This window comes from Ovis canadensis, chromosome 23, assembly GCF_042477335.2.
Source record: "Ovis canadensis isolate MfBH-ARS-UI-01 breed Bighorn chromosome 23, ARS-UI_OviCan_v2, whole genome shotgun sequence".
Classification (NCBI taxonomy): domain Eukaryota; kingdom Metazoa; phylum Chordata; class Mammalia; order Artiodactyla; family Bovidae; genus Ovis; species Ovis canadensis.
In genome coordinates, this window is record NC_091267.1 from 75,504,676 (window position 1) to 75,531,793 (window position 27,118).

The following is a 27,118-nucleotide window of genomic DNA, read 5'->3' on the forward strand; positions in this document are numbered from 1 at the left end:
AATGCGGGAGACCCGGCTTCGATCCCTGGGTCGGGAAGATCCCCTGGAGAAGGAAATGGCAATCCACTCCAGTATTCTTGCCTGGAGAATCCCTTGGACAGAGAAGCCTAGTAGGTTACAGTCCACGGGGTCACAAAGAGTCGGACACGACTGAGCGACTTCACCTCACCTTACCTTATTCTGTGGATGAAAATGGGGGCTCAGAGAAGCTAAGTCACTTGCTGGAAGCCACACAGCTCAGTGAGCTGCCAAGCTGAGATTTAACCCAGAGCCAGTATTTTATCCTTCATTTGTTTCGAGTTTGCTATGGTCTAGGTGGTGAGGGAGTCGGAAGCGGACCACACAGCTTGCCATGCGAAGCAGCAGGCTCCTCCACTCTCCCCCTCGCCCTCTGCTCTCACTCAACAGGAGCAATTCTCCCCACTGCTTTTTAAAGACAAAGCCACTGTATCGGAGCGTGACTGCTTGTTGGATTGGTTTCATGGGTGGATGCTTATCTCCAATCTCAGTCGCTTTTGGTGTTGCTTCTTGTATCTTTTCAGACATCCAAGTAACAAGCTAAGGTGGCTCTTTTTTGTTTTACTTTTAGAGACGATCTGTTGCCTTCCTTTCACAGAAGGACAATGGACTCTGTGGACGTCCAGTTCCCTATCCCGTCCCGTACCACCTCCTCCTAATATCCCTACAGTATCAATACATCCTCAATCTTGTTTAACTCAATACTCCATATTGAAACGGAGAAGGCAATGGCACCCTACTCCAGTACTCTTGCCTGGACAATCCCATGGGCAGAGGAGCCTTGTGGGCTGCAGTCCATGGGGTCTCGAAGAGTCGGACACGACTGAGCGACTTCACTTTTCACTTTCATGCATTGGAGAAGGACATGGCAACCCACTCCAGTGTTCTTGCCTGGAGAATCCCAGGGACGGGGGAGCCTGGTGGGCTGCCGTCTATGGGGTTGCGCAGAGTCGGACACGACTGAAGCGACTCAGCAGCAGCAGCAGCAGCAACATTGAAATCGCTGTTGTTTTTTGGTCACTAAGTCACGTCTGACTCTTTGAGACCCCATGGACCATGGCCCACCAGGCTCCTCTGTCCATGGGATTTCCCAGGTAAGACTATTGGAGCGGGTTGCCATTTCCTTCTCCAGGGGATCTTCCTTAAGCAAGGACTGAACTTGGGTCTCCTGCATTGGCAGGCAGATTCGTTACCGCTGAGCCACCAAGGAAGTCCACTGAAATCGTTACAATAAGAGAATATTGTCCACTGCCCAGCTGTAAAGTGTAGCACGCCACGCATTTCCCTGCCAATCTTGTTTTCTCTGGAGTTAATCATTTTACTTTCTCCTTTTGTTTTAACGTTCTCATCAGTAACATATTCCTCTTACGATGGAGGTAGCTACTCTTCGTCTTGTTCAATATGTTCAAGCACATCTGTCCCCCTGAGAGGATATTCATCTGAGGAGACTTCAAATGGTCAGGATATTCCTCTTTAGAGTGAAAACGTACACTGAAGATGAGGCTGGGAGGGTAAGAATGTGTAAATACTGTGTCACGCAAGGTCCGAGACGCTGTGGGGACTTCCCTGGAACTCCAGGGATAAAGCTTCGCCTTCTAACACAGGCGCTGTGGCTTCATTCCCTGGTTGGGGAGGTAAGATGCCACAGGCCTGGCGGCCAAAACACAAAACATAAAGCAGAAGCAATGCTGTAGCAAATGCAATAGAGCCTTTAAGAATGGAAAGTGGTTCACAGCAAAAAACAGAAACAAAGCCAACAAAAAGTGCTACGTAGAGTAAAGCCCTCTTCGTTCTGAAAGAGCCCACTCACCTACTTCCCTTGAGCACAGCGAACCCTTGGGTCCCAGCCAGAGCGACGTCTGTCGCACTCTCTCTGCCCTCCAGCAACTTGCCTTCTCCTCTTCTCTGGACCGCCTGCTGCTCCTCCACGACAGCTTTACACACACGCTGGGACGCGGCTCCTCAGAGGCGAGGAGCCGGACACACACAGCACGGATCAGTGAGTAAATACGACAAGTACACCATCCATACCCAAAATGCCATTCGAGCCACCATATACCATATGAGAAGACCGCGCGGTGCTCATCAAATTGAGTAAAATTTCATGCTGGGCTTGGATTCATCAGAAACTATCTGCTTTGACTGTTTTGAATCGAGTCTGTAGCTAATACTCTGCACACTTTGAATTTGCACTATAAAGGGCCTGAACATAACTCCATTTTAATGACATTATTTCAAATTATCATGGTCATTACAAAAGGAAGTAGGGAGTGTCTGAGTCAGAGGCTTTATATTTCAGAGTAACGCAAGACTCTTTCAGACTCATCCAACCAGCGGCTCACTTCCTCTATGAAGAGAGTAAGGTAAATATTTTCAAAGCTCAGAACTTAAAGTCTGGCCAGACAGCTTACAAGAGAGAGACAGAGACAGAGAGAGAGACACACACACAGAGACAGAGCAGAGAGAGAGACACAGAGAGACAGAGAGAGACACGCAGACACACGCAGACACACAGAGAGACAGAGAGAGACACACACACAGAGACACACAGAGAGACAGAGAGAGACACACACACACGCAGACACAGACACAGAGCAGAGAGACACAGAGAGACAGAGAGAGACAGAGAGACAGAGAGAGACACAGAGAGACAGAGAGACACAGAGAGACACACACACACACAGAGACAGAGCAGAGAGAGAGACACAGAGAGACAGAGAGAGACAGAGAGACAGAGAGAGACACAGAGAGACACAGAGAGACACAGAGAGACACACACACACACAGAGACAGAGCAGAGAGAGAGACACAGAGAGACAGAGAGAGACAGAGAGACAGAGAGAGACACACACACACACAGACAGAGCAGAGAGAGACACAGAGAGACAGAGAGACAGAGAGAGACACACACACACAGAGACAGACACACAGAGAGACAGAGAGATAGAGACACAGAGAGAGAGACACACACACAGAGACACACACACAGAGACAGACACACAGAGAGACGGAGAGAGACAGAGAGACACACAGAGGCAGAGAGAGACACAGAGAGAGAGAGACAGAGAGAGACACACACACAGAGACAGAGACACAGAGACAGAGACACAGAGAGAGAGCAGGGCGGGTGGGGAGAGAGGGCAGTGAGCGCGTCTCTGTCGAGAGCCCGTCCCTCAGCGTGGCCCTGGGTCCGCCCTCCTCCCAGCTCCTCTGTCTCCGCTGTCTGCAGCCGCTTACCCTGGGGCACTGAGGATAGGGGCGCCTGCCACTCAGAGGGCATCCGAGACCACCCAGCGCGTCATGTTCCATCTTGGAGAAGAGAAACAGGATCAGGGAATTATGGACAAGTCTAAAATTCTATATTTATGATGTTCTTATTTAAGGCATTATATGTTGGAGTATAAACGTTCTTGATGTTAGAATTGAATTCTGTTTTAATTGTCTATCTCAACTTATTTGATTAGGAATTTGTCAAAATTTTAAACTATGTTTTTGAAAAAAATGGAAAGATTTGAATGCATTACATTTGACTTACATGATAAGAGTAAAAAATAAGTCTGTTCAACTGTAGTTTCAGTTTTTTCCTCTCTGTGTACTTTAGTTCAGTAAAAACAGGAGGCATTTTTTCCCCTCAGTAATGTACCATGAAACATGGTTACTTTTTCTTGTGCAGACAGAATTATCCTAAGAAGAAATATTTTGATCAAACAATAAGGCACACAATTTATCAATTTGGTATAATAAGCTTAGATCCATGAAATATTTTCAATATAATTTCATGTTTTACTAAAAGTGTTTGTCCCTGGTTTTTCTCATGCTTTAAAATTTATTTTTCTTACTTTTTAATTAGACTTTTAAAAAGCTTTACTGAGAACATACCTATTCTGTTTGGTTTGACACAAAAAGTATGTTAACAAAAGAAAGCAAGGAATAAAAAAATTTCTCAAGTTGAAATGCACCATAAGTAAGTGAATAGGCTTCAGTCTTCCCTGGACTTTGACATCTTTAAATTTTCTGTTTAGGATTTAAAGACCTTCATAAGCATCTGATTCATGTTAACTTGAAAATTATAAATTAATTCCATATCTGTATATTAGTTTTGTAAGCATTTTTGCAGTTTTAGTGAAATAAAAGATTAAGTCTCTGCATGATTTAAAAAGAATTTTCCTTCGCTGCTGCACAGGAGAGCGGCATCCTTGGAGCGCTGTGCTGATGCCGTCTTCTGCAGCTGGATGTGGATGCAATTAGTTTTCCTCTTCAGTTTAGTTATTTAACTGGGACCCAAGTCCCAGTGTTTGTTGATGACTTGTTTACATTTAATTATATTTTTTTGTGTTTAATTTTTTTAAAAGTTGCTGGAAAAAGAAATTATGAGAGAAAAATCAGTTTTGGTAGCATGTTAATTTTCTAATATTAATTCTATGTCATCTGATGGAAATTTAGGGTGAAAAACAAGTAATTCAGCCATATATATTGGTACTTATTTGCAGTGGGATTCAGTCTTTGTATCAGACGAGGGGAATGAGACTTACTTTCATTTCTGGAAACTACAAAGCACTTGCATAGAGAAAAAAACAGAAGCAATGACGTGCAGTGGAACCTACTTCTTGGCATTTTGCATAGAGTATGAGCACGTCTGTACGAGAACATCTGACTGTATATTACCTGGAACAGTTTGTCATTTTAAGACTATTGCTTGAGAACGGCTGGATCTAAGAAGCTCTTGGCTGATGTTTCGCTGTAATGATTATTTATCTGATATGGTTTCTCTGCCATAGAAGAGAAACCTGAGCCCTAACAGTATGTACTTAATTGTTTGAATGAACACATTCCTGGGTAGCTTCTCTTCTCTTCAATACGACAACAGTTTTGTGAAAAGTCAAGAGGATGACTAAAAAATTAGAAGATAAAAATTTGTGATTATTGCTTTTTTAGAAAGTGATTTAAAGAATAATTTTTAAAAACATGAAACGTCCCTTTCCCACCTGGGGGTAAAATAGTAAAAGCTGCATTTATAAAACAACAAGAACAGTCGGGACTTGGTTGAGGAGAAATGTACTGAAGAGTGTGTTTTCGTATTTTGGATTCTGAAATTACCAAACAGCTTTCAGACCCCCACTGGACCACTCAGGTAGGTCCCCAAAGAGGGTTTGTATCGAATTGTTAATGTGCCCACAGTGCTTTATTAAAGAATTTCCTCTGTAAATATTTGGAAAGAATTATTATGGTTTTGCTTTTGAAGTTACTTTCCTAAGAGTGATTAATTTCATTTAAATACTATGAGTTTTTGGCAGTCAACATGAAGTCTTGAAAATTGTTTGAAGAGAGAGAATGTAACACACAGTCTTTCTTCCTGAAACACGGCCCCTTGAACAGACTGTCCAGTGTGAAATCTGTTTTACTGTACCAGCACTTCTGGGGATTCCACGGTGGCTCAGCGGCAGAGAATACGCCCGCCACCGCAGGAGACGTGGGTTCCCACCCTGGGTTGGGAATATCTCCCAGAGGAGGAAATGGCAGACCGCTCCAGTGCTCTTGCCTGGGAAATCCCATGGAGAGAGGCGCCTGGCAGGCTACTGTCCAGGGGTCGCAGAGAGTCACATCTGACTTAGTGACTAAACAGCAACAGCATTTCTGCTATATTTCAGCCTAGAAATCTGGGAGATTTGAGAAATAGTAGGTCCCATAAATGTGTTTGCTTGGGACTCAAAACAGAATTATCAAAGACAACTGAAGCTGGAAAGTCCACCTCCAGGAACAGTGAGACTATGCCCTGGGTGTGAATATGAGAGCAGAAATACAGAAACGTCGTGCTAAAGAAGACCAATGTCGTTTTAAAAAGGTATCATAATATTGTTGCCAGAAGAGAGCCTTAGAGCTTTGAGAGCAAGAATGCTGGGCCAAAAGAACTTTTCCTTTTTGTTGTGAGTTATTTGATAGTTACATCCAAGGCTGAAGAAATGAAGCCTCGGATTTAAAAAATGAATGAATATAAATATCATATGTAGACCACCATGTGTAAAACAGACAGCTAGTGGGAAGCTCCCGCGCAGCACGGAGCTCAGCTTGGTGTTCGGTGATAATCCGGAGGGGTGGAACAGGGTGGGTGGGGAGGAGACTCGGGATGGGGGGATATATGGACACTGACAGCTGATTCAGGGCTTCCCAGGTGGTGCTGGTGGTAAAGAACCCGCCTGCCAGTGCAGGAGACGTAAGAGACGCAGGCTTGATCCCTGGGTCAGGAAGATCCCCTGCAGGAGGGCATGGCAACCCACTCCAGTGTTCTCGCCTGGAGAATCCCATGGACAGAGCCTGGCGGGCTGCAGTCCATGGGGTTGCAAAGAGTCGGACGCGACTGAGACGACTTAGCACGCACGTTATTGTACAGCGGAAACTAACACAACATTGTAAGGTGATTACACTCTAATTGAAAAAAGAAGCCACTAATACCCACAGGAAACGCACTCGGAGCTCTTTCTCTTCTCCCTCTCTAGGCTGCACTCCATTTCACCATGGCCTCCCTCGCTGCAGCAGATGCGGACTTTTGCTCCAGCCTGTTCAGAGAGATCGACAGCAGTCAAGGGAGTGAAAACGTGTTCTTCTCCTCTCTGAGCCTCTTCACTGCGCTGGCCCTGGTTCGCTTGGGTGCGAGGGGTGACTGTGCTTCTCAGATCGATAAGGTCAGTCTCGACTGCATCACCCACCGCGGCTTTTGTAATTGATCATCAGGGCAAACAGCTTTTCCCAAGAGAATATTGCCCTGCAGTGGTCTCATGTAAAGGAAGACCTCTCAGCGGACCTCGTCCAGGGGGAGGAAAGAACGCGGCTTGCAACCCCTGCTCTTTAAGCTGGAACCTTTCCAGAACTGCAGCTTTGATACCACGCCTTAGTGTGTGTTTCAAAGTGGGTTTCCCATTCCAGCTTCACCTGGAGATCTCAGTAGGAATGCGAAACCTTCGGCTCCAGCTCAGACCTACTGAATCAGAACTGCAGGCATGGGGCTTAGCACTTGAGCTTTGCTGGACATTCCAGGTGTACATGGAAGGAGAGAGCCTCAGCCTGAGTGATGGCGGCTCGGCGGGAGAGAACCTGCTGCCGACGCAGGGGACGCAAGAGACCCGGGTTCAATCCCTGGGTAGGGAAGATCCTCTGGAGAAGGGAATGGCAACCCACTCCAGTGTTCTTGCCTGGAAAATCCCATGGAAAGAGGATCCTGGTAGGCTACAGTCCATGGGGGGTCGCAAGGAGTCAGACAGGACTGAGGATGCACGCACACCTGAGTAATATGGATGAGAAGGAAGAGCTAAAAGATAGGCCAGTGAAGTCCTAGCTTAGGCACTGGTGACCTGCCCACAAATGACATAACAGTACAGTCTGGACGATCACAGCCCACCACGATGCTTGTTAAATTGTTGCCAGCATCACCTTCCCCACCACGTTTAGAAACAGCTTATTAACTCACTCCTGCCCACTACCCTGAGCGAGACTGCAGGGAGGCAAAAAGGTTATGGTTTCTCTCCCTTCTCTCAGGAATTTGCCATTGAAATTCAGTGGGTCAGCAGCAGGTGAGATACCAGGGCTGAGCTGCGTGTTGAAACTTCAATGCCCACCCAACCTTCTGCCCACTGATTCCTCCCCTTATTTTAGTTCATAAACCAGTGCAAGAGGGAAGGGATCCCTGCTGTAACCTTTCACACTTAAGTACGTGTTGAAGGTTATTTGTGCAGTCACGGAAGCTGGAAAGACTTGTTTCACTCTCTGGACGGCTCCACCAATAACTAATGCTAGGGAATAACCGCAGAGTCTAAGAATGCTGCTGTCCCAGAGCTGGAGTGGTTCCTAACCGGTGCGCTGAGCTCCTCATGCTAACGCAATGGTAACAACAGCCAGCTGGGAGCTCCGTCAGGCTCAGGCTCCAGGATAAGCTCTCCGTGCATCTTCTTTGATGCTCACAGTAACCCTGGAGTTGGCACCATTTCCCTGGTTTTATGCAGGGTTGTCACACCCTCTCTGTGCTGGTAAACACAGGAAGGTCTTGTTCTAAAGCAGAGTTTCTCAGCCTTTGCTCTACTGACCTTCTGGGTCAGAGAATTCTTTGAGGGGCTGTCCTGTGCCTTGTAGGAGGTTTTGCAGCACCCCTGGCCCCTTCCTGTTGGATATCATCCGCACACCTCTCCCACATCGTGAAAATAAAATGTGTCTCTAGACACCACCAAATATCCCCAAGAGGAAGAGCTGTTTGTCTGAAGTCAGCAAACTGAAAGGGAGCTCAAAGTACCTTGCCATAAAGCTTCAATTATCCCGAAGTCAGTATTCTGATAAATACAGGCATTGACTTTGGAAAAATCAATCTAGTAACTAATAAAATAAGATTTCCATTCATTATTTAAAAAAACACAATGTTTTAGAAGCAAGTGAGTCTGTTTCTGGTACATCCACATATTCTCAAATAGCTGATCTATCCAATGGTGACCTTGGGGAATTTTTTCTTAAAGACAGCTGCAGAGAAGGCAATGGCACCCTACTCCAGTACTCTTGCCTCGAAAATCCCATGGACGGAGGAGCCTGGAAGGCTGCAGTCCATGGGGTCGCTGAGGGTTGGGCATGACTGAGCGACTTCACTTTCACTTTTCACTTTCATGCATTGGAGAAGGAAATGGCAACCCACTCCAGTGTTCTTGCCTGGAGAATCCCAGGCACGGGGGAGCCTGGTGGGCTGCCCTCTATGGGGTTGCACAGAGTCAGACACGACTGAAGTGACTTAGCAGCGGGAAATTTAAGAAGTTAGTCTGACAGAAATTTTGGTCAAAAAGAAGAGAAGATTCCTTTCTCCTTGCTAAGCTTCAGTTAATTGAGTTAATTCCTAGGTTGTTTTTATGAGGTAGTCAGTAAAGTGTTCAGAACTCAGAGGAGCAGACACCATTCAAAGTGGTTTTCCACAAAGCCACATACATTTTACTAAAGACAGCATCACGTAACAATCAATGTGACTTTCAGCGTTTTCTCAGCCTTCTCTTGGTTAAATCTGTCTCAAAGATGATAGCAATGGACCCTCCAACTTCCAGGGCTTATTTTAGAAAGGAAATATGCAACGGGGCCGCCCAAGTTTAAGTTCAGTGAAGAAAAGCTGGCTAGTGCTTCTTTCCACCTCGTACAGAGGTGACTGACGATGCAGCCTTTTCTCTGCAACTTTTCCTTTTTCAGTTCTGGGGGTACTGAGAGGCAAACTTTTAACATGAATGTTACCAATCAGTAAGAATTAAAAAAACTACTCTTGGTGACCCATGGACTGTAGCCCACCAGGTACCTCTGTACTTGGGGATTCTCCAGGCAAGAACCCTGGAGTCGGTGGCCTTTCCCTTCTCCAGGGGATCTTCCCAACCCAGGGATTGAACCCAGGTCTCCTGTATTGCAGGCAGATTCGTTACCGTCTGAGCCACCAGGGAAGCCCCATAATAACATGATCCGAGTAATAAAACTCATTTTTTGTTTCCTCCCCTTGTGATTACAAACTAAGCTCCATGGGAAGGAGGGTCTTTGTTGAACCTCCCTTTCTTAGTGACAAATTAGCCATTTCTTTTTTTTGTTTGACGTGGACGTTTTGTAAAGTCTTTATTGAATGTGTTACAATATTGCTTCTATTTCATGTGTTTTGGCCACACACGAGGCATGTGGGATTGTAGTTTCCCGACCTGGGATGGAATCTGCAGCTCCCGCATTGGAAGGGGGCGTCTTAACCACTGGACGTTCAGGGAAGTCCCTTAAATCGGTAATTTTAGTGTTCTGTCAACTAATCACAGTCACAGTGACCCTGACCACAAACCGTGAGGCAGAATTACGAACCCTGGAATATTCTAGTCAACTGGGTCAGCTGGGAAGAGGTGACCACAATATCCCTGAAGGCCCTGAAGGACGAGAGAGGGTGCTGGTGCTCTTCCTGCCCCACAACTGCCTAGAACTAGGGGAAAAATGACATCCAGGCTTCCAGGCATAGTCCTTGATGTCTGCAAAGACCTCATTTGTGAATTTTAAATCTACAATAGAACTAATGTATATACCAAATTTGCGTTGTAGACTTGGGCTTCTCTCTCATTCCATCTCATATTATCATCCTGGATTAAGAGGATGTAGAAATTGAGGCTAGTTTCCAATTCTTTGTGGCATTTTAAGACTAACAATGATACTAGTAGCCTTTATAAGTTTTCATATCCCTTTCTGAGCTGTTCTGTTCTCCCCAAGCCAATAAGACGGTGCTATAACTAGGGGTCTGAGGCTTTGAAGTAGAAATCTCTCACAGAGGCCCTGAGAGCAACATTGGTTTAGTGAAATTCCCATACGTGTCTCTTTACCCTGCATCAGAGCAGTCCTTCCGACCTTCTACCTACTCCAGCTCCTCACACACAAAGCCCGAAAGGTCCCTTAAAGCAAAGCTACATCTTTTTACAGAAAATTAAACCAATGAGATTCTGAGAGTCACAAACTGAGACAATAGAACAAATCCACCATTGCCTGGCAGTTATTTAGATCTTCCAGACGATTGGTCAAGGGAATACAAGATAAATGCTGCTCCGCGCACTGCCCGCCCGTGCCGAGGAGGCAGGATGCGCTGTCTGCCCCAGAGGCTACATGAGCGATTGTCACACGCATGGCACATTTTATTACTTCCTATTAACGGAGCTGTTTTGCATTTCAGATCCCAGAGACAGAGGGCCTGGAAAAGGGCAGATAAAATGTAGCAAGAAATCAAGATGGGCATAGGGACAATTATTAGAATAATGGGGTTATTGAGAGCCATGCTGGAAAAGGAAGCCCCAAACTGCTTAATTCAAGTAATTTTTTGTTTGTTTAGTCACTCAGTCATGTCCAGCCCTTTGTCACTCCATGGACGATAGCCGGCCAGGCTCTTCTGTCCATGGGATTTTCCAAGCAAGAATATTGGAGCAGGTTGCCATTTCCTTCTCCAGGGGATCTTCCAACTCACGTCTCTTGTGTCTCCTGCCTTGGCAGGAAGATTCTTTACCACTGAGTCACCAGGGAAGCCTCTCAAATAATTGCAGGATCAAAAATTATATCTCTCAAATCCCAGTTTTGCTTCCTATTTAATATTTGCTAGATACTCAATAACTAGTTTTCCCTTTTATGCCTTAAAAAATTATTTATTAATTGGTGGCACCAGGCCTTAGTTGTGGCACTCGGGACCTAGTTCCCCGACCGGGAATCAAGCCTGGGACCCCTGGCACTGAGGGTACAGAGTTGTAGCCACTGGGCCACCAGGGAAATCTCTTGCTTTTATGTCTTGGTGCATATGTAGTCAGCCCCAATCTTGCCTCCTGTTTCATTGAGCAAAGTTTTCATTTTTTATGAGACTGTTTTTGATTCTGGTTCAGGTTTAATCAGTGAGTGATTATTAAATTGATCCCCAGGAATGAGCAAACCAAAACTGTTCAACACATTTCACTTTGTAGCCATTGCTTTCATGCACTGGAGAAGGAAATGGCAGCCCACTCCAGTGTTCTTGCCTGGAGAATCCCAGGGACGGGGGAGCCTGGTGGGCTGCCGTCTATGGGGTCGCACAGAGTCAGACACGACTGAAGCAACTCAGCAGCAGCAGCAGCAGCAACAGCCACTGATTCACGAATTCCCCAGTTTGTGATGCTTTCCCCAGTGACTGGTCTTGTTCTAAACACATCAGTAGGGCAGTCGCGCAGGTCACTGCCGCCCTGTGTGCTAACAAACAAATACACAAACACAACCAGCAACAGTGAAATCTCCACTTTTTAAAATTGGTTCTCTTCTTGTTTGCCACTGCTTGCTGACTGCTCTCCTTGTTGCCTTTTTACAGGCGCTTCACTTTAATACCTTCTCAAGACATGGAAACTCTTCTGATACTCAGGTAAAGACAATATGTTCTAGAGAAAGAGACTGTAAGACTCAATTTAGGAAAATCCCCATCTCACTAATATATTTCTCTGTTCTCTCCCCTTTAAAGCAAAGGATCATGTCTCATTCAGATTTCTGTATTGTGGGTATTCCAGATACAATTTTTGATACTTTATTTGTAAATTATCAAGTAAGCCAATATTTTCCTTACATGTTAGCTAAAATTTGGTGAGATAGTGTGGAGCTAAATGTTTGTGTTTTATCCTTTGATATTCGCAGTCAACTTACATTGGTAAAATGAATTATTTAGTACATGCATTAGACAAAATTCATTATCTTCTGTTAATAGTTTTATTTCAAGGTTATTTATTTATTTCACTAACTCCTTTAATTAACTTCGCCCATAGACCCTATTTTGAGAAAGGATGAGAGACTGTAGACGTATGTGACACTGTTTCCTGCTTTGATAAGCATCATCGCGTTCAAATTCTTTTGTGATTTTATACACGCTTTATTTCATGTGTAAAAAGAGTAGACATACCTTTACAGCCCAAGAATAATTTTTTATAAATCTTTTTAACAGCGGCCAGGACTCCAATCTCAACTGAAAAGAGTTCTGTCTGATATAAACACATCCCACAAGGATTATGAACTCAGCATTGCCAATGGACTTTTTGCAGAAAAAGTATTTGATATTCGAAAGGTAAGTGCAGGCTCCTATGTTAGACGGTTATTTCTGTTATGAACCTGGGTCTTGCTCAATTTATCATCTGAAAAAAGGCTTGCACCTTTCCATGGGGCCATACCAAGGTGATATATTTTTTTCCTGTCACTGTTAATTAGGTTCCCAGATGCCTTCTCAATATTATCACTTTATTTCCAAAGTACAGCTTTTCTTCACCTGAGTGATCACATGTTCAGGATCACCAGACTGACAGGCTCTACGACAGAGGAGCCTGTCCACTGGCAGTGATGTGGAGCTAGAGCTGGGGTGGGAGGAGCAGACAGTGCATTAGGGTTGTCCATGGGCAGCAGGGAACGGCCCAGTCCAGTGCTCTTGCCTGGGGAATCCCATGGGCCGAGGAGCCTGGCGGGCTACAGTCCACGGGTCGCAGAGGGTCGGCCACGACTGAGCGACTTCACTTTCACTTTCGTGGGCAGCACCCTCTGCTTTTCCTTAGGGTTTCCTGTCTCCTAGGACAGTTCTTCATCCCAGTGCTGAGTCCACCTCCCTTTTTTCTCAGCTTTGCCCTTCCACCTCCCCTCCCAGCAGTTGCTTATCTTTCCAGTGAGATCACTTGTAAAAGGGGGCTTCCCAGTGGCTCAGCTTGGAAGGAACAGTGCAGGAGACGCGGGAGGCGTGGGTTCAATCTCTGGGTCAGGAAGATCCCCGGAGTAGGGAATGGCCACCCGCTGCAATGTTCTCACCGAATCCCAGGGACAGAGGGTTCTGGTGGGTACAGACAAGGTGTTGCAAAGGGCTGGGCGTGACTGAGCGCGGGGCACACACTTATAAAAGAGTTCTTGGTGAGAGACTTAGCCGTGTAAGGCTGGCCAGTGGTAGAGTTGCAGCTAAGACTCGACGCAGGAGGCGAAAACTTGAGCTCAGCAGACTGAGTTTTGGCCCTACTGCATGGTGTTTGAATCCTCGTTCAAAGACCAGCAAGTCAAGAAGGCACTCTGGCTTGCTGGTGTCCTGACCCATCGTTGCTGTGACAACCGGAAGCTGGCAGCACTGTCCAAGCAGAGGCAGGGCCGCGGTTCTCGGGGGAGTCTGTTCTCCCTTTTGATTGCCCACGTCTCACACGCTGTACGGCTCCACCCCGCGACGCCTCCGGGCTGCTCTCCGCTCGCACCCTTTCCAGCTCTCTGCGCTCCACCCAGTCGTTAACGCCTCGTCTCTCTGTCACCCACTCAGATTCTTTGCCCTTTCCAGCACCACTCCCGAATCGCTTGGCAGCCTGTCAATTATGAAGCATTAGGTCAGTCTGCTTTCAATCCTCCCAAAGGCACCCTACTCAAGCTTTACAGGGGCTGCCATGCTGTCCAGCCGCAGTGTGAGTCTCAGTTCCCACAGACGCTGTTAGGCTCCCGAGGGGCCCTCAGCCGTAGCCGGGATGCTGCTGCGCCTGCAACGGTGCTGTTTATAGCCTCTTGCTTTCCGTGCTCTGTCCTCCGACCCTCATTGCAGTGTGCCCAGAAGCACAGCGAAGGTGAGATCTAAGCAAGAACACGGAAAGCAAGACAGCCTTTTTTTTCACCCAAACATTTATAAGTATAATAAGTTTTTCTAAAAACTGCTTTTGATTTAAATGCGCCTATCATCAAATTTCAATCAGATAGATCAGTACAAAGATAGACCATCTCCGAGCTTCTTACATTTCCTCTTTTAACACTTTCTAACTCACATTTGAGTATAGGTTCGAAGAAGAGGATACATATTCCACTGGAATTGATAAAGACAATAATGTGTAAATAGTCTCTGCGAAAAGGATGGTATTGCGGAAGACCAACCACTATGTCTGAGCCCCTGTCCCCCTCCTCCCCCATCCTTGCTAAACGTGCCTTGGGTAGGACCGCCGCGCATGTTATTCCACACCTGATTCTGCCACTGTTTTGAATAAACCCAGTGTCCCTATGGATGCCTCCGCCTCCACGGTTTCGTGACCTCCTCTCTACACCATCACAGATACCTGAGCCACACCCTGAAACTCGTCGGCGGCCTGGAGTCTGCAGCCCGTTTTCCGGCGGAGCCACACCGTCCGCGCTTCCGCCTTTCATCGCGGCCCCACCCGTCCTCCAGCTGCGCCGAGCCATTCAGATTCTCTTGATCTCTCGACTTTCCCTCAGCGTATCAGCTCTCTCCTTGCCTAGCTTTATTCCTACACTGAACTGCTCTCAGCCATTGCTTCCCCATTCTCTAGCCCCCAACAAAGCCCTGAGTCGGGACCAGTGCCGCGACTCCACCCGCGGTTGTGCCCGGCTAGAGGGATGCTTGTGGGAAGCGTGCAGTCACCACCACCGCGCGGCGTCTCCCGGCCGCCCGTCAGACGCTCTTCGCGGGGTCCAGCAGCCAGCTTTGGTGTTCACTCCTGACAGCCGTTTGTGAAAACTCTCCTAACTCCTCTCAGTTTCCAACAAGCCCTTACCACCTCCATCACTTTCAGCTGAAGGCCTTGTCCTCTACTTGACAAAGGAAATAGAGGCAGGACTCGTATTCCAACCCATTTGCTGATCTTTCCCCCTCTTTCCATCAAGCTCAGCGGGAACAGTTTTCCTAAACGGCGATTCCTCTGCTGCTTTCTTGCCTCCTGCCCGCTTCCTTGGTAGGAGGAGTATCTTCCCATCGATATTCTTTATCGGCCTTTTACTGGCCTATTTCCTTCTTTCTCATAGCATATAAGTGTATATACAAGGTACCTTTTTTCTCGTTTTTCTTTAAAAGCTGCTTAATGATTCTCCTTCCCACCTTATTGTTTCTCACACTGAAAATGCAAGCTTGAAAAATCCAGCTTAATGAAAGGGTAATATGTACTCTTGGAGCCCATTTCCCCACCTTTTACTCCTCAATCCATCGCAATCTGGCTTCCATGTTGAATGCTCCCCTGAAATCCTGTTTATGGAGCTGACTGCTGCCTTCCATGTGGACGCCCAAGCTATGAACACTTTGCAGTTTCATCTTATCTGCCTCGCCATAATGCCCAACGTGAGCGAGGCTCCCCTCTTGTGTTTATGGTACTGATTTCTCCTGGTTTTCTAATCTCAGCCTCTTTGCTTCATCTTTGTTCCTCCAGGCATCCCTAAAATACTAGAGTTCTGTAAACTTTCTGTCCTCAGCCATGTTCCGTTTTCAGCTTTCTTACCCAAGCAGAGAGTCTGTGTTCAGAGAGTGTGCAGTTCTCTGCCTTGCTCTCCCTGCCCCTGTATGCTCTGTGGCTGCACCTGCCTCCTGCCAGTCCTCAGGCGGCGCCTCCAGACTCTCATGTACCACCCCTCCTGTCCTCTGACTTCTCTTGTTCTGTGTTCCCTCTCAGTGAATTATCCACCAAGTATTTGGGTCAAATTTGTCTTCTTCTTTTCCCTAAGCTTCACAGTCCATTAGTGAAGAAGACTTATTAGGTCTTCCTTCTACTTTTCAAAAGAAAAGCTATATTGAATTAATCTGAAACTTACAGAAAAGTTGCAGGTATTATGGAGAAGAAAATTTTTTCCTGAACCACTGGAAATCCCTAATCATATTTGAAGTCTTTGGTGTAACCCTACAAACAATGAGATTCTCCCACATAACCACAGTGCAACCGTCATAATCCGGGAGCTCACACTGTTCTGTCATTCTCAGCTAAGCTTAAGGTCCTTTTGCATCTGACCAACCATCACTACATCATCCTATAGCAAAATAATTTACTTCAGAATCATGCATTGTGTTTTGTTGGTATGTATCTTTAGTATCTTTTAATTTGGAACAGTTCCCTAGCTTTTTTTTTGACTTTAAGGATCTTGACACTTTCAATGATTATTCATAATGTCCAGTTTTAGACTAGTTATATTTTAGAAGGCCCTTCAGTGTGAATTTGTTTGATGTTTCTTCATAAGTAGAGTCATCTTTTTTCCAGCTCTGTTGAGACATAATTAACATATAACACTGTGCAAGTCTAAGGTGTACAGAACGTTAATTTGATAATCTTATATGTCGTAAAATTCTTCCCTGGTGCTCAGACAGTAAAGAGTCTGCCTGCAATGTGGAAGACCGGGGTTTGATCCTTGGGTTGGGAAGAGCCCCTGGAAAAGGAAATGGCAACCCACTCCAGTATTCTTGCCTGGAGAATCCCATGGATAGAGGAGCCTGAAGGGCTAGTCCATGGGTTTGCAAAGAGCTGGACACGACCGAGCAGCTAACACACATATGTTGCAAAATGGCGCTCACCATTTCTTTAGATCACTCCTCCATCTGATCAATACAAAACATCAGGGGTGTTGTTTTATTTTCATCATATTATCCTTATTGCCCCCTGGCAGGATTTTGATTAATCCTATTGCTGACAATGTTATCTTTGATCACTTGATTAAAGTGATATCTGCTAGGTTTCTTGAACAGTTTTTCAGTAGGAAGAGGATGACGCAAACAAGGGTCAAGAGGTAGGAGGCTCCTGAAATATTTATGGTGAGAAAGAGTGGTGAGGCTGCGGGGGTGGTATCAGCCACGGGCTCTGCTGATCTCCAGCACATTTCATTGTGCTTGCTCCGAGATTTCCACTGCAAGTTCTCCGGTCCTCCCTCCCAGCCTGTTCCTTCACCTTAGAGGCAGAATGTAGTCCTTGAGTCCTTGAGAAATGAGGGGACAATTTCAAATATATATTTCTTATGGTGCTTAGTTGGTGGTGATTTGTAAGAACAAAAACTGTGTTTATTACTTACAGAGCTGTATATCATTTATATTTATAGGACTATATTGAGTGTGCTAAGAAATTATATAATGCCAAAGTGGAAAGAGTTGACTTTACAAATGATGTGGAAGACACCAGATACAAAATTAACAAATGGATTGAAAACGAGACCCATGGTGAGTGCGGTGCCTGTTTATCTGCGAGACTGTCAGTCATACGTGAATATCGAGAACTCCCAGTTTTAAAGTTGGGAGTCTCTTGTACATATGAGAGACTGCTCCTGCTTACCAGAAGTAATGCTTGCTGTCATTTAAAATTGCTCTAGTTTCTGTCCAGGGAATTCCCAGGTGGCACAGTGGTAAAGAATTCACCTGCCAATGCAGGAGACACAGGTTAGATCCCTGGGTTGGGAAGATCCCCTGGAGGAGGAGATGGCAACTCACTCCAGTGTTCTTGCCAGGAAAATCCCATGACCAGCAGAGCCTGGTGGGCTACAGTCCATGGGTCGCAAAGAGTCGGACACGGCTGAGCGACTGACACACACACATAGTTTCTATGATGCTCTGTCAAAAAAATTAATTCTAAATTCTCTTCATTTATCAAAATTATGTATCTGGCAATGGTGGTTCCTTCCACAAAAAAGTGTATTTCTTTATTGACAAGTCTCTTTCCAACTGAAAATGAAATTCCAGCTAATGGTCTGGTTTAGTACAAAACAAAGAAATTTATTTATTGTTTTCTTAGTCAATGATTCCAAAGCTTGTCATTTCTTTACCTAAGAAATGGCCTTGATTCATACTCTGAACAACATATATATATATATTTGCTGAGTTTGTTTCTGTTTCAGAAATATGAGGCATATAACTTGCGCCCTTAAGTGCAAACATTCAAAGGCATAGAATTAGTCCAGGAAATAGGAAGACACCGGCTCAGTAGAGTTAATTTGACCGTTAGCCGCCATGTATTCCAAACATGCTCTTCATAAATCAAACCTATTCAATTACTTTCCTAGTGTTATTCGGTCGCTCAGTCGTGTCCAGTTCTTTGCAACCCTAAAGCATACCAGGCCTCCCTGTTCTTCACCATCTCCTGGAGTTTGCTCAAATTCATGCCCATTGAGTTGGTGATGCCATCCAACCATCTCATCCTCTGTCGTCCCCTTTCCTCCAGTGTTAAAGTATTTTGGCGTATCAGATTACCAGTATCCTTTCTTTATTTGGAGCAGTAATTTATTTCCCTTTTTTCCTTTCTCACCCAAATCTATGTATAATAATTCTCACTGTGATGAGGGCATAGACTCAATACTTATTTGGAGGAACACTTCAAAATGATGCCAATGTCCCAACAAAACTGCCCTGGTCTTAGTAGGTTTAAGTCCTCCACCCCCTCCCTCCACCCCCTCTTCAGTCCTACACACGCTGCCAGAGTCATCCTTCAGAAAGGCAAACCTGATCCATCATGACCACGCCCTTTTTTGTGTTTCAGTGAATCCTGAACAATGCTTCTCCATCGCCTTCAAGATAACAAAAAATTCTTATCAGACTTTCCAGGCTCAATTATCTGGCTCCTGCCACCAACCTTTCCAATCTTACTCTTCCTATTGAATCAGAATAAGTTAGGCTTTCCCCAAATACAGTTAGCTCTTCGAAGTTTTCAAGTTTTGAATAAAGAGTCCCAACTTTATGGAAATTCTGCCTGGCCCTCACCTTGCCCTCAGCTCAAGCAGGTGGCCTGGCCATAGGCGCTGTGTTCCCTCCCCTCCCTGAGCGCAGGGCTGGGACCCCAGGACGCTGCCACCACATTAAGGTGGTGCCCCCACTGCACTTGTTAGTACAGGCTCATGAGGCCAACACACAGTGAAGCCAAACAAACTGAACCGTCAGAGTTTGGAGCAGAGAAAGGTTTGCTGCAGGACCAAGCAAGTGGTCCCTGTGGTGGACCCACAAAGCCCTGAGCTCCTGGAAGAGTCTCAGCAAAGCATTTCTAAGAGCAGGGGAGGTGGGCCGTTGCGGAGTGGCGGTCAGCTCACGAGGGTTCTCTGGCTGTTGCTGAGGCACCAGGGTGGTGTCACAGAGGTTCGCATTCTCAGCCCTTAGGCTCCAAGAGGCCTGAGGCTATGGGCTCTGGTGTTAGGCAGTTACCACCCTCCATTTGGTGCCGGGGAGGTTTTTTACATCTGCGAGACAACTCAGGAAATGTGGGCGTGCCAAGTCCCTGCAATTGTGTCTGACTCTCTGTGATCCCATGGATGGTAGCCCACCAGGCTCCTCTATCTGTGGAATTTTCCAGGCAAGAATGCTGGAGTGGGTTGCCATTTCCTCCTCCGGGGGATCTTCCCCACCCAGAGACTGAACCCGGGTCTCCTGCATTGCTGGCAGATTCTTCACCATCTGAGCCACTGGGGAGACCCATTAGATTCCTGGCCTCCTGCTTCTCTCACATCGGCAGGCGAGTTCTTTACCACTAGTGCCACCAGCAACTGTGTGTTGAAGACTGTCATCTGGGCACTTAAGAGAGGGGCTAAAGGAGAGGTTATGGGGGAGGGCCTGCCCAGGGAAGGCCCCATAGGGTCCTGTTCAGTATCCAGAATAGTGCAAGGCATTTAGCAAACATTTCATGAACATGGAACGTAGGAATTAGCCCATTCAATGAAATGCCTTAAACTATACTTGGAATGCTATGGCCTCATCAATGGAATACATGAAGGCAGTTTGGTGTCTATGAGTAGGGAAGGTCTCTGAGAATTGTCTTTGTGGGCCAGCATCCTGTTTTATGTGACTTTGTACAAATTACTTTTCTATGCCCTAGATTTCTCAACAGGCAACAGAAATAATAATAGTGCCTTCCCTACAGGGATTTTGTGAGAATTAAACCAAATATTGCACATGGAAAGTGCTGGACAAAGTAATTCATCACAGATTATTACCAATATCATGATCATTTTATTTATGTGATAGAAAAATATTCATCTTGTCTTTAGCTTTTTAAAATTTACATTTTTTTCTCAACTTATTTTTCAAAAGGCAAAATCAGGGATGTCTTTCATGAAGGTGCCATAAGCTCATCTGCTGTGATGGTGCTGGTGAACGCCGTGTACTTCAAAGGCAAGTGGGAGTCAGCCTTCACCAAGAGCCAGACCCAAAATTGCCATTTCAGATCTCCCAAGGTATGGAATTCTGGTTAATTTAGGAAGGTTTTTGCCAATAATATGCCTTCACAGGGCTTCCCTAGTGACCCACACAGTACAGAAACCACCTGCAATGCAGGAGACCCGGGTTCAATCCCTGGGTCGGGAAGATCCCCTGGAGGAGGGCACAGCAGCCCACTCCAGCATTCTTGCCGGGAGAATCCCATGGACAGATGAGCCTGGTGGCTGCAGTCCATGGAGTCACAAAGAGTCAGACACGACCGAGGGACTGACACTTTCACTCTCACACAACAATCTTAGTATAGTAGGGACGTCAAAGACTTTGTGGTCAGACATGCCACGTTAGGGCCCTTAGCTTGCTTCATAGGAGTTGCCACGTTAGGGCCCTTAGCTTGCTTCATAGGAGTTGCCACGTTAGGGCCCTTAGCTTGCTTCATAGGAGTTGCCACGTTAGGGCCTTACCTTGCTTCATAGGAGTTGCCACGTTAGGGCCCTTAGCTTGCTTCATAGGAGTTGCCACGTTAGGGCCTTACCTTGCTTCATAGGAGTTACCACGTTAGGGCCCTTACCTTGCTTCATAGGAGTTGCCTTGTAGTCAGACGTGCCACGTTAGGGCCTTTACTTTGCTTCACAGGAGTTGCCTTGTCTTAGCACATGAACCTTAAACCCACAGTCTTTCTCACAAGTAAGACCAAGTGATTCCATTAGTTCACCCAGAACATTCCTTTCAATACTTTGACCACCTGATGCGAAGAGCTGACTCATTGGAAAAGACCCCGATGCTGGGAAAAATTGAGGGCAGGAAAAGAGGATTACAGAGGATGAAATGGCTGGATGGTATCCCCAACTCAATGGACATAAACCCGAGCAGACTCTGGAGATGAAGGGCAGGGGGGCCTGGAGTGCTGTGCTCCATGGCGCACAGAGAGCCAGACACGACTCCCGCTGCACAACAGCAGCAAGCTCCTTTCGGTCCTCAGTCTTCCATGTTGGAGCACAGAAATCCAGATTTAACGTGTAAACATAGCGGAAAAGGCTACTGAAACGTTCTTTCTGCACCTTTCCACATCAGAAGTTTTAGACACAGGAGTGCTGAGAGCTCCTGGCAATCAAAGATGACTGATGAGTGAGGAGATGGGCAGTAAGAGGTTGTCTAGCAGGCCGTGTCTGTGGGGAGAGGAGCGCTTTGGGAGGAAGGAGAAGAAACTTGAGCACAGAGTAGATCAGACGCCAGGAGGACTTGGAGTTTGGTGGCCTTTAGCACCCGCATGGAGGGCGGCGAGCCCTGCTGTGCGTCCTTAACTGCAGGGTCCTAAGGAGAGCCCAACTTGGGAGCAAGTCGATAATGCAGGTGCCTCTGTGAGAACACAGAGGGGCATAGAAGTATTTTGAAAATCCTAAGGGAAAAAACTGAAACCTAATAAATCCTAATAAACCCTAACTCTGTCTGATAGAGATGTTAGCTGTGTACTTGCAAGATGAAGCGCGTTAGGCAGTCCTGGAATCGCAATGGGGCTTCCCAGGTGGAGCTAGTGGTAGAGAACCCACCTGCCAATGCAGGAGGTACAGGAGACTCAGGCTTGATACCTGGGTAGGGAGGGTCCCCTGGAGGAGAGCATGGCAATCCACACCAGTGTTCTTGCCTGGAAAATTCCATGGACAGAGGAGCCTGGCGGACTATCGTCCCTGGGGTTGCAAAGAGTCGGACGTGACCGAGTGCGCACACACAGAATTTTAATGACTGGGGCTGACAGCGCTAATGGTGTTTGGAAATGAGCTTTTATTCCCCACTCTTTCCTTTAGCTCCTCTGGTAGACCGCATTTGTTAACTCGTTTCCATTCTGTTTGTTTGTATTTTGCTCCTAAATAATGGCTTATTTAAATAAATATGAGTATGTGCAAATAAAATGTCTGTATTAACGTAAGGTATAATAACAGTGTTTAAAATAATCTTCCTGACTATATCCCTTGTAATAGAGCTCTAATATATAGCTTATAAGATAATACACTGTAGAATCTATATCACTTGACAGCTTTGGTTCCATCCAAAATTGGTGAAGAAGTCTAGACTTCTTTGTGAAGAAGTCTAGTTTCCATCTTTCTCCAGCATAACTCAGCTGTGGGAATCTTCCCTGCCCTAGCCTGAAATGAGACTTTGCGGCTCAGCCCCCGTGGTTCCAGACTCAGTGAGAAGGCGCCTGCCTGTCTCACTAGGAAGGCGCCTTCTTTCCTTACTGCGTCATGGGTGCTCTTTCTGGGGTTTGGATTCTTGGTCTAAAAGGACAACCTTTCCGGAGGAAGAAGAACCCATGATTCAGGCATAAAATTTATCCATACTCCTCAGTAGGATCTTCTTTCATAAAGGGAGATTTTATAGAAATACTGAAAAACTTGCAGGATCACAGTATCTTTTAGGAAAAGACAGTTTATTGTATCTCTGTTATGTTTCTAAATCTAGAAGCGGTATCCTAAAGATAAGAGCTACTGTGTTTCCCTCAAGTTAATTTGTCAAATATTTCACAGGAATTAAAAAAAAAAGCTTTACAACACTCTATTATTAAACAGTAATTTTTATAACACTTGCCTGGATAATACTTCAGATAAGAGAAAAATCTATAGCAATCACTTGAAATTATAATGCTATTTAATAATTATTCACGGCACGATATGGACATTTTCCGATGAAACACTAAATGCAAGGCAATGTTCAGTGCTAGCTATAGTAAGGCACATAAGCTTCACAACAATCCTATGCAATAGAGACTGTTTACCTCCATTACAGAGGCGAGGCGTAGAGACACCGAGGGGTGAAGTAACTTTCCCAAGGTCACACAGTTGGTGAGTTTCGAGCTCAGGTAGTTACTCTCAAAGTCTGTGGTTTCACTCGAGATGTGGACCAACAGGACCACCACCGGCAGCACGGTGGGGAGAATCCACTGGAAAGAAAAGCCTGCAGCGCTGTCCTGTTGGATTTGGTCAATAAGTGAAATACGGCGGGCTTTAACTGTTTTCTCCAATGACTTGACTTTCAGTGTCCCGGGAAAGCGGTGGCCATGATGCATCAGGAACGGAAGTTCAATTTGTCTGTCGTTAAAGACCCCCCCATGCAGGTTCTTGAGCTCAGATATCACGGTGGTATAAGCATGTACGTAATGCTGCCGGATAATGACCTATCCCAAGTAAGTTGCCCTGTTGCTCTCATTGCTGGGGAATAAGAAGACGTCTAGGACCCTTGATTGTGTTCTCATCCATCAAGTTCAAGGTTTCAAGTTGTCAGAATTAGTCACTTACCCATGTGTTCATTTATTAATCCAAGATTTGTGAACAATGCTCGTATGAAAACTTTTCCCATTATAAATCTGGAATAATCTAGGATCAATTCTCAGTGTTAAGGAGTTGGTGAGTTCAGGTTGAGTCACTTTGGGGCAGTGGTGTTGGAAAGACATGTGTGGCCTGCACTCTGCCACTAGGGGCTTCCCAGCTGGCTCAGTGGCAAAGAATCCGCCTGTCAAGCAGGAGGCATGGGTTCAATCTCTGGGTCCGGAAGATCCCCTGGAGAAGGAAATGGCTACCCACTCCAGTGTTCTTGCCTGGAGAATTTCATGGGCAGAGGAGCCTGGCAGTGTACAGCCCATGGGTTTGCGAAGTTGGACACGACTGGGCACACGTGCGCGTGCACTGTGTCACAGAGGGTCCAGGCTGTGCACCTTGGGCACGTCTCCCTACGTTGTCTCGAGCTGCACTTGTCACACGTGTGGACTAGGGGAGCCAATTTGTGGCTCTTCCAGTGTGGGCGCTGCGCTGGGGGGTGCTGATCGCACAAGCCCCGAGGCTACAGCCCTGGGCTCCTTGCTGTTGGCTGCCCGGGGTTCCGCTGGCTTGCTCCTACCAGTTGGGCAAGTGTTATTTTCCGTGTCTTTCATGAGGCAGAAACGGTTAGGAAACACTGATTAAAATGACTGCTGAGTTCCTTTCTCCCCCTGATGATCTCTGATTCCCAAATTCCTTCACTTGCTCACTGTTCCACTTTGTCTATATATGTTAATACGTGGGCAGAGAACAGAAATGCCCTGAAATATCAGTACAAATAAACCACACCTTGTCATAGCAGAGCAAATTGAACATATGATTCGTTCAAGAGTATTTGAACCGTTTATTTTAATCATTTCCCATTTCCAGGCTCCCCTGGCACCCTTTCACATACTTACAAGCAAATATCCAGGAGGGAATTGTTATGGAAAACCATATACCTCTGAGGCTATTGTTTCATCTGGTTCTTAAACATATGGTTCTAAATTGCCTTCTAACTATTTCTACAGATTGAAAACAAACTGACTTTTCAGAATCTAATGGACTGGACCAATCCAAGAAAAATGAAATCTCAGTATGTCGAAGTGTTTCTACCTCAGTTCAAGATAGAGAAGAATTATGAAATCAAGCACTATTTGGAAGCCCTAGGGCTGAGGGATATCTTTGATGAATCCAGAGCTGATCTCTCTGGTATAGCTGCAGGAGGCCGTCTGTACATATCAAAGCTGACGCACAAGTCTTACATAGAGGTCACCGAGGAGGGCACAGAGGCCACTGCCGCCGCAGGAAGCAGCATCGTGGAAAAGCAGCTGCCCGAGTCCAGTGTGTTCCGAGCTGATCACCCGTTCCTGTTTATAATCAGGAAGGACGACAGCATCTTGTTCAGTGGCAAAGTCTCTTGCCCTTGAAACTACAGCTGGTTTTTATTAGAACAGAAACAACATCAAGGAACCACCACAAGGAGAGAGATTTAAGCTTAACTGGAAGCATGTGATGACTCCTTTCCGGTTACTTCCTTCTAACGCTGATCAGCAGGAGGTTTGGGTGACTTGACTTGACCTGGTGGATTGTCCTGATCTTGCTCTTAGCATTTCTACCACCATCTGGCCCACCTCTTTCTAATTTCATCGTCTTTCTATCCACATTGATTTCCACCAGTCTTCACCATAGCCACTTGCACAAAGATCTGGGTGTACTATCTGGGAACTGTGGGACGCTCTACCTGTAATGTTAGAGCAGTAATGTGGAAGCAGCCCTAGGGATATTTTTTGAGACTGTAGTTATCACAAATATTCTAGTTTCACTGCAAATATCTAGGGAGTAGATCCAGCTGCTGGAAATAAGTGTCAAGGATAACTTTTCCTTGCTGAGATAAGAAGACATCAGAATTTACTTTTAATATATCTCGTTTGAAATTAGTATCTAATCTAGATGCTAAAAATTATGGATTTGGGATTGGGAACCAATAAAATAGTTCATCAGTAATTTTGACTTGACATCTTTCAGCCTTTCCTTACTAGAGATTTGATGTGTACATAGTTTTTCAAATACTTAATTAGTATCTTTTAACTTTTGCCAGCTGTTGTTTATAGCATATTATTTCATATGCTGTGTAGTTTGTTTTTTCTCTATTTATCAGAATAAAGAAACACAAAATAATTATACCATGTGATTGTTTTCCCTGGATGAATTGTGGGACTACCAGCACTCTCTTCTAGGCCAAGCAAGCAATTAAAAGAAAGAATGCTTTTTTTAAAAAATATAAATCTGGTTTGGTTAATGCAGCTATTTTACTACACATAAAAGTTACTTTTACAGATACTTACATAAGCAGACCATCTAATTTAAAATTAAATATTAGGATTTAAATTCATAAGGTTACATAATTTACATATATTAACCCATAGTAATTTTATTGTTCAAAAACCTGACCACATTCATGTTCTTCGTGGAGATCTCCGCTCAGGTCGACTCACAAAACACATCCTGTCCACACATACTCATTTCTGCCTCCATCAGCGGCTCCGTGAGAGCATTCTGCGTTCTGCTAAACACACACCGAACCTAAACAGAGGGATGATGTCTAAGGTGAGGGGAAGAGCATCCTTGGAGTTTCTATTTCTAAAGGAGCAGAAAGAAGCTTTTTCTCACAACTCTTAATAGAAAGGAGGAGAAATACCGTTATCATCTTCATTATCACCATAATCATAGCTTATTTACTTTACTTTTTTAAGACTTTTTTGATGTGAACCATCTTTAGAGTCTTTATTGAATTTGCTACAATATTGCTTCTATTGTTTATGTTCTGGTTTTTTGGCCTTGAGGCATTTGGGATCTTAGTTTCCCAATCAAGGATCGAGCAATCACCCCCCTACGCTGGAAGGTAAAGTCTTAACACTGGACCACCAGGGAAGTCCCTCACCGCTTATCACTCACAAAATGACCTCAGACCTCCTCTTGACTCTCCTTACAAACGTGTAAGGTGGAAATTATTATTTATCATTGGTATTCTCATTTCATAAGGAAAGTAAGTTTCATAGACATTACGTGCCTGCCAGAGATGGTCTGTGCTCTGTCAAGACATGCCTTGGACTTCACTGCAAACCTCTCCATGCCTTGGCTACGCTGAGTCTCCTCATCTCACATTCCAGCACCTCACGTGGCTCACCCCTTCTCTAGCATGCTTACCGATGGACGCCAAGTGTCTCTGATGACCTCAGGCTTTTCTGGAAGACCACACCCCTTATAAATTTGAGCAAATTCATAATTACATACTACATGTTCTCATGTTTGGGTCATCTAGACTTTCAGGTGGAGAAGGCAATGGCACCCCACTCCAGTGCTCTTGCCTGGAAATCCCATGGACAGAGGAGCCTGG

General features: G+C 45.5%; 1 protein-coding gene across 1 annotated transcript; it reads left to right on the forward strand.

The window, feature by feature from the left end:
* The first annotated feature begins 2,341 nt into the window (after positions 1-2,341).
* On the forward strand, positions 2,342-25,902 carry SERPINB7 (serpin family B member 7). The gene is made up of 8 exons (XM_069568429.1): positions 2,342-2,381; positions 6,513-6,698; positions 11,861-11,911; positions 12,482-12,601; positions 17,341-17,458; positions 20,306-20,448; positions 23,463-23,609; positions 24,750-25,902. The coding sequence occupies exons 2-8, from the start codon at positions 6,531-6,533 to the stop codon at positions 25,146-25,148; spliced, it is 1,146 nt and encodes a 381-aa protein (XP_069424530.1). The 5' UTR covers positions 2,342-2,381; positions 6,513-6,530; the 3' UTR covers positions 25,149-25,902.
* Positions 25,903-27,118: the final 1,216 nt, after the last annotated feature.

Bases quoted from the DNA above. Each gene is read 5' to 3' on its own strand.
- SERPINB7 (XM_069568429.1), top strand. From the start codon at position 6,531: ATGGCCTCCCTCGCTGCAGCAGATGCGGACTTTTGCTCCAGCCTGTTC. The intron at 12,602-17,340 runs GTAAGTGCAGGC...TTATATTTATAG, and splicing joins AAGTATTTGATATTCGAAAG to GACTATATTGAGTGTGCTAA. The intron at 20,449-23,462 runs GTATGGAATTCT...CTTGACTTTCAG, and splicing joins GCCATTTCAGATCTCCCAAG to TGTCCCGGGAAAGCGGTGGC.